General features: G+C 40.1%; 1 protein-coding gene across 3 annotated transcripts in view; it reads left to right on the top strand.

Moving 5' to 3' along the window:
- WDPCP (WD repeat containing planar cell polarity effector) overlaps nucleotides 1–7,791 on the top strand; it is a 249,369-nt gene that overhangs the window by 89,203 nt on the left and 152,375 nt on the right. For all 3 annotated transcript variants that reach the window (XM_075203892.1, XM_075203891.1, XM_075203890.1), the window contains exon 9: nucleotides 5,901–6,092. In XM_075203892.1, the coding sequence (XP_075059993.1) occupies nucleotides 5,901–6,092 (192 nt within the window). The remainder of the gene's footprint in view (nucleotides 1–5,900; nucleotides 6,093–7,791) is intronic.

Here is a 7,791-nt window from a genome sequence, read left to right as displayed (position 1 = left end):
TCATCTGTCTCCCCTGGTTCACACTGTGCCCCCCATGCTGCTTTTGCTTCCTTCATCTGTCCCCTCTGTTTCACACTGTGCCCCCATGTTGCTTTTGCTCCCTTCATCTGTCTCCCCTGGTTCACACTGTGCGCTCCATTCTGCTTTTGCTCCCTTCATCTGTCCCCTCTGTTTCACACTGTGCCCTCCATGCTGCTTTTGCTCCCCTTCATCTGTCCCCTCTGTTTCACACTGTGCCCTCCATGCTGCTTTTGCTCCCTTCATCTGTCTCCCCTGGTTCACACTGTGCCCCCATGTTGCTTTTGCTCCCTTCATCTGTCTCCCTTGGTTCACACTGTGCCCCCCATGCTGCTTTTGCTCCCTTCATCTGTCTCCCCTGGTTCACACTGTGCCCCCCATGCTGCTTTTGCTCCCCTTCAGCTGTCCCCTCTGTTTCACACTGTGCGCTCCATTCTGCTTTTGCTCCCTTCATCTGTCTCCCCTGGTTCACACTGTGCCCTCCATGCTGCTTTTGCTCCCTTTCAGCTGTCCCCTCTGTTTCACACTGTGCCCCCCATGCTGCTTTTGCTCCCTTCATCTGTCCCCTCTGTTTCACACTGTGCGCTCCATTCTGCTTTTGCTCCCTTCATCTGTCCCCTCTGTTTCACACTGTGCCCCCCATGCTGCTTTTGCTCCCTTTCAGCTGTCCCCTCTGTTTCACACTGTGCCCCCCATGCTGCTTTTGCTCCCTTCATCTGTCCCCTCTGTTTCACACTGTGCGCTCCATTCTGCTTTTGCTCCCCTTCATCTGTGCCTCCTGTTTCACACTATGCCCTCCATGCTGCTTTTGCTCCCTTCATCTGTCCCCTCTGTTTCACACTGTGCCCTCCATGCTGCTTTTGCTCCCTTCATCTGTCTCCCCTGGTTCACACTGTGCCCTCCATGCTGCTTTTGCTCCCTTCATCTGTCCCCTCTGTTTCACACTGTGCCCTCCATGCTGCTTTTGCTCCTTTCATCTCTCCCCTCTGTTTCACACTGTGCCCTCCATGCTGCTTTTGCTCCCTTCATCTGTCCCCTCTGTTTCACACTGTGCCCTCCATGCTGCTTTTGCTCCCTTCATCTGTCTCCCCTGGTTCACACTGTGCCCCATGCTGCTTTTGCTCCCCTTCACCTGTCCCCTCTGTTTCACCCTGTGCCCCATGCTGCTTTTGCTCCCCTTCACTTACCGTTCTATTGCCTTCATTCTTATCTTCTGTTTTCTTTTCCCCTGTCTTCTTCTCTTCTTCTCGTGGCTCCTCTATGCGCTCCACACCTGTAAATGTCGGGCATGATGATGAAGTCACACCCAATGTTTAGTGCGAGGGGATGAAGCAGAGCTGCAAAAATTATGCGTTTGGGCCTAATTTTTGCGAGTTTGACACGTCTGATATAGATATTCTTTGCATTTAAACATTTGCAGGAATGTACAATGCATGTGAATAAATGCAATACAGTAATTTAGCATGTGTACTTGGCATGCATCAGGTTTTAAATAGCTGATTTGGAAACCTAATTATCTATCAATATCAGTAGGTAAGCTTCTCTAAGTATCAGGTGCAAAATAACGTATACTTTAGTGCATTCTGTTATGTCATTTGCACCAGATAGTTAGAGAAGATTAGTTACCTATGTTGATGGATAGTCCTGAAGGTAGGCGAGTGAGGTGATGCTAGGTGATGAGGGGAGGTAAAGGGCATTGACAGATCATAGTGGGCGAGTAGGGAAGTCTTTCTTGACAAAGTCGGGCATTAGAGTGGGCTTTACAAGTGAGGGTAAGCAACTTGGATTAAAATAAAATGTCACAGGATCTTCAGTCTACAGGAACATAATACCTAAGGAGTTGGCTGAAGCAGGAATTGTAAAGCAGAGAGGGAAGGGCACAGCTTTATTTCTGATTGTCTTAATGATTGTCTGCATGTTTTAATAAGTGTACACCATAATTATGTTTTTACTCAGGCTGCACTGTTATTCATGAAAATTGCATGACACTTTAATAATAATTCCATTCTAAAGTCCAGAGATTAAAATCTGGTAGCCTTTAATAGTGTTCTGTAATGATGTATATTTTTTTACCAGGATATGATTATGTTGTGTCCTGATTGTTGGAAGTTTTGTTTAAATAAGTTTTTATAAATCACTAATTGGTTGTAGTTATTTTATATAACTTGCTTTTGGTCATTTACTATAATGTGTATATTGCAATGCTTACCCATTCTTTTCATCTTAATTCTGACATGTAGCGTGCTGTTACAGGCTTACAGCACTAATAGAATGCAGAAATATCTGCTTTAAATTAAATTTCGAGTGCCGCCTCATTCACTGTAGGTAATCTGACATTGTATATGCTGTTAATGGGAAATGTGCACTATTATGTCGTGCCTGTGGTTTGTTATAAGTGTTGCTGGTACATGAGATGCATGCAGACTGTTCTGCATGTTGTAAATTGATAAATTCCTTGATAAATATTTAGTTCTTAAGCTATGGATTGGGGCATGCATTAGGAACAGCCAAGTACAAAGGGAACAGTATAAGACTTTAATATCGCCAAAGCGGGTATGTCCTGCTCTGGCCAATGGACGTATTTAGCTTCAGGGGCCCAGGGGCCACATCAAAGTTATAGTACTGTGCACAGCATGCCACCAGAGGGGTGGCTGGTGGATGGGTGGCATGCCAGCAGAATCTGTAAGTGTTGCAGGGCTGAAGGGCTGATTAGTTTTATTTTACTGTTAAAGTTTTACAACGCGGGCAATAAGCAAGCAGCACAACTGTGAAATTATTGCCACACTGCTTGATAAATAAGAAGGATGGCGGCCCAATTGCTTGTGATAACAGGGTGACAAAATAGAGCAAAGAAAAAAAAGCCCTATTGCTCCCATAAACGTTTTGTCGATATGATAGGGATGATAAATTGGCCCTAGATTCTTTAACTATCAAAAATCTCTGTATCAAACTTTAACATATGTTTTAGACTTATAATAAATTATTAAAAAAATGAAGAATTACTTATAGAAGCCTTGTGCTGACTCACTTGGGCTACAAGGACCCTCATTCTTCTTGCTGTTCCCTGATATATACTTATACTGCCTAGTGCACCTGTGCTAGCCCATGTTGTGTTATAACGTGTGGCTAACCATTTTGGTTGCACAGCAGGGATCTGGGAGGTTAGACTATCTCGGGAGGTCTACCAATATTCCAGGAGAGTAGGCAACTATGACAAAGACAGACAGACAGACACATACAGACAAACACACACATACCTATATATTCTATATGCCAGACAATCTCAGTGGCCAGTTATCCTGAAGAAACATTGGGCAGAAGACGTAGTGTACTACTGGAGTCAGAGCAGAGATGCAGGAGTTACTTCCGGGAGTCCTGTAGCATAGACAACTATGCTCTATGCCTGTGTGAAGTAAGAGAGCAATTGTTAAGTAAATGTGGTTTGTACAGCTTAGGACCTTGCAGGATAATGACTATATCTAATGGCCTACATGCTCAAACACTGCATGGCCAAATCTATGTCGACCCCTGAATATTGCCATCATATGCTTTTTGAACATCTTATTCCAAAATCATGGGCATTAATATAGAGGTGATTCCCCCTTTGCTGCTATAACAGCTTGTACTGTTCTGCGAAGACTTTCTCTTAGATTGTGGAACATGGCTGTGGGGATTTGCTTCCTTTCAACCACAAGAGCATTAGTGAGGACGGGGATTGGTGTTTGGAGTTAAGGTCTGGCTTGCAGTGTTCCCACAAAATTAGAAAGCACGCAATTCTCTATGATGTCATTGTATGCTGTAGGATAAAGATTTCCCTTCACTGGAACGAAGTGGTTCTGGTATCTGCAAACCAAGATCTGTCCGTCAGACTGCCAGATGGTGAAGCATGATTCATAATTGCACAACCCAGTGGCAGTGGGCTTTACAGACCTCCATGGTGATCTGATTCTTGTGCTTGGCTATGGAAACCCAATCCACGCAGCTCCACATGTACGGTTTTTGATGTTGACGTTGCTTCCAGAGGCAGTTTGGAGTTTGACAATGAGTGTTGCAACAGAGGACTGACTATTTTTAGCTTTAGCGCTCTTCGCCCTCTTCTGTGAACTTGTGTGGTCTATAGCTTCACAGCTATACTGCTGTTAATTCTATACGTTTCAACTTCACAATAACATAACTTGCTGTTCACCGGGACAGCTCTAGCAAGGCAGAAATGTGACAAACTGACTTATTGGAAAGGTGGCATCATATAACGTTGAAAGTCATTGAGCTCTTCCATACAACCTGTTCTACTTCTAATGTTTGACTATGGAGATTGCATGGCTGTATGCTGGATTTTATGCAGTTGTTAGCAATGGGTGTGGCTGAAATGACCAAACACACTAATTAGATCGTCTGTCCATATACTTTTTGTCAAATAATGTAAACTACATGGAACTATAGATTGACATTATCGTTTAAGAAGTTTGAAACTGCATATACTCCTCTATTACTTATTTCCTGAGTGTCATTGTAATCAGCTGAGTTCTGAGTAGCTTTGTGATGTTTTCTCAGACTAGATGACTGGTATACATAGAAATGTATCACTTCCAACTTTAGCTTCACTAGTTTTAGCAATAATATTATGACTACAATTTCATTTTTATTATTTGCATCTGTAATATGCTTAATATATAAAAAAAAAAAAAACAGTAAAGTAATTCAAAAGAAATATGATGTTAAAATCTTAACCATGAATTGCAAATAAAATTCAGACATAATGGGTGGAATTCAATGCCCCCCAGAATACCGCCGTGGTAAGTGTATTACCGTTAATACGGTAAATTTAATTTCAGGGAGTGCGAGCAAAAAGCCAGCATTAAAATTACCATATTAACGCTAATTACGCACACTATTACCTTAATATCAGTGATAGAGCGCAGGCCGCGATACTTTCGGAAGTAATTGAATTCCTTACAATATGTGTGTCCCAGCCCCCCAAAAAATGAAGAAGCATTGGCTTAATAGTTGTCCATTAATGAGACAATCTGGATATCTTTTAAAAGAAAATTGACAATTGAAGCCCATCTAAAACTCAAGAAGCATTTGTTATAGTACATTGGCATAATTTCAGGATTTAATCAACTACAAGATGTTGTTTGTTTTTTTAATTTAACTTCCATGCAAAGTGTTGATTTTTATTTTAATATTCCAGTCTGTCACCTTTTTTCTCATATTCAATTTTGCAAACCGATCTGAAAAAGTAAAATAGTTCAAAACAATGCATTAAAATGTACCTGTTGCTTACACAAAATGACTCTGCCCAAAATGGCTGTCATTTTGCAAGTGAAGGGTAAAGTTAAAGTGAAATTATAAACAAATATCATTTATTGCCAAAAAATTAAAGAAAACACAAATAATCAGAATAAAACTGAAGAGTAAAAGGGACTGTCGCCTCCTGCTTAATTGTGCCCATATCTGGGCATTTCATTCTACCCCTTTGTTCAGGCTATAAGCAAAATTTGGGGGTTGTGTCTGCTACCTCTTTCATATTTTATACATTTTCTGAACCTGGCCAGGCCAAAAATATCACCATTACCACTTGATTTTATAGATTATCACACCTCAGGAGGAGATAAAGTGGTCTGTGGAAGAGAAGTCAAACAGTGGAACTGCATTATATGATGTGTTCTGCAATTTGACTTACTGGCACCTTCATAGACACTAGATAAACGTATATGTAACTAGAGTCTGTTTATACAGTGGCCTATTAATGTTTTCAATGATGGAAAGACAAATTAAAATGAAGATAAATGAAAAAGGAGCAGCTATAATTTGCAATGTTTACATAATTTATTGTAGATGACTATTGTCTTGTAACAAGCTTTTGTTTTGTTTTATCACAGATCACTTATATCGATATACCAGGACCCAAGGCGCGGCACCTAAATCGCTGTCTGGCAATAAATTGCGTACAGGATCTTGCTATTTGCTGGTGGCCAGTACCTAATGATGATGTCTGGCCTTGGACACCAATTTCAAGTGAGAAAGACAGAGCCAACTTGGTCCTTTTAGGCTGTGCTAATAACAAACTGGAGGTGAGTGCAATCAAATGTTAGGTGCCATGTCTTCATTCAGAATGTAATGGTTTAAGTATGTGCTTTAAAATAAGTTTTTCTGTTGCTTTCTTATCATCATCATCATTTATTTATATAGCGCCACTAATTCTGCAGCGCTGTACATAGAACTCACTCACATGAGTCCCTGCCCCATTGGGGCTTACAGTTTAAATTCCCTAACACACACACACACACACACACACACACACAGACACACAGACTAGGGTCAATTTGATAGCAGCCAATTAACCTACCAGTATGTTTTTGGAATGTGGGAGGAAACCGGAGCACCCGTAGGAAACCCACGGAAACACGGGGAGAACATACAAACTCTTATTGAAGACATTCTATTTATTTACAATACTGCCTCATGTTTCTCTGCATAACTCTAATGATATACTTGGTGAATTTACATTAGAATGGAGCGTACTGTCAGTTGTTTCCTGGTTCTGCCGGCATGTACAGTTTGGTCTGGTGAGTTTGGGAGACAGCAAACTGCTGGTGTCTGCACAGTACCATTTCTCAAGTTCTTTTACAAAGGGTATTTTTGTTGCTATTGATTTTGGAAGCATAGCATTGAGGAAAGGCTTCTGGCGTGAGAAACATAGGCTATATTTTCCTGTCTTCCCTTCATTTATTTTTAAAATGTTTGGTGGGTAGAGTCCGTTACAAAATTCCCTGGTAATGGAACTTAGTCAGACATCTGAGTATTATAGTTAGTTATACTTCTGATTTTTCTCCTACCAGCTAGTCCTACTTTTACTGTTGCTATTACCTATCCTGTTGATCAGCCATTAGAAAATATATGCTAATTGTTGGTAAAGAATATGCTAATTCATTAGAATGTTTAGCTTATATAAAGAAACAATTTATAAGTATTTTATAATACAAGAGTCTATAAAAACTGTAATTATGTTGTTTGTGGACTTGGTCTTGAAAGTGTTTTTAGTACTTTAGTACATTGTATTTATTACTCTGCTATTCCAGAATTAATAAACAGATAAAAGTATTTTTTATATGGTATTGGACTGTAATGCAATGCAATGAAAGGTGCAATTAAGTCTGACAAAAGTATGATTTAAGATGTGCCTGTCTTTAAAAAAAAACAAAAACCATTGGCTTACAGCCATTAAATTCATAAATAATGGAGCTTTGGGCTCCTGTGTGACTTATTTTCTTTACAACTTTCATTGGAACAACACACCCTAATGTCTTAATACATCAAAAAGACAAATATGCATGTTACCATTGTACTGTTGAAAAGCACAGTGTAATTCTTTGGAACGTGAGCCTTATCCTGTGGCAGGATCCCAAGGTAGAAGTAATTAAAATAAAATGATTAAATCACCTTTTCCCAAATTGAGTCCTTTGTGATTTCTGTCATCTCAACTGGCCGCTTCTAATATAAATCTACTTCTCCCACAGTGATTTAGCACATTTGTCTACTATTAATTGCAATTAAAATAACAGCTTGCAAAATGTGTTGTACCCCTTATGAACGTGAAACAATATGTATTTGACAATTTATTTGGCAGCCATGAATTGAGCAGCACTGAGAATATATGACCTTGCAATGCTGCACTATTCCTGTGCGTGGAAGGTTATCATTCATATATAAACATGACTTAATGCATTTTACTGTGTTACAACGCAGATGTTTGAAACAATTGAACATGTA

Source organism: Mixophyes fleayi, chromosome 3, assembly GCF_038048845.1.
Source record: "Mixophyes fleayi isolate aMixFle1 chromosome 3, aMixFle1.hap1, whole genome shotgun sequence".
Classification (NCBI taxonomy): Eukaryota; Metazoa; Chordata; class Amphibia; order Anura; family Limnodynastidae; genus Mixophyes; species Mixophyes fleayi.
This window is presented reverse-complemented; position numbering and strand designations above follow the sequence as displayed.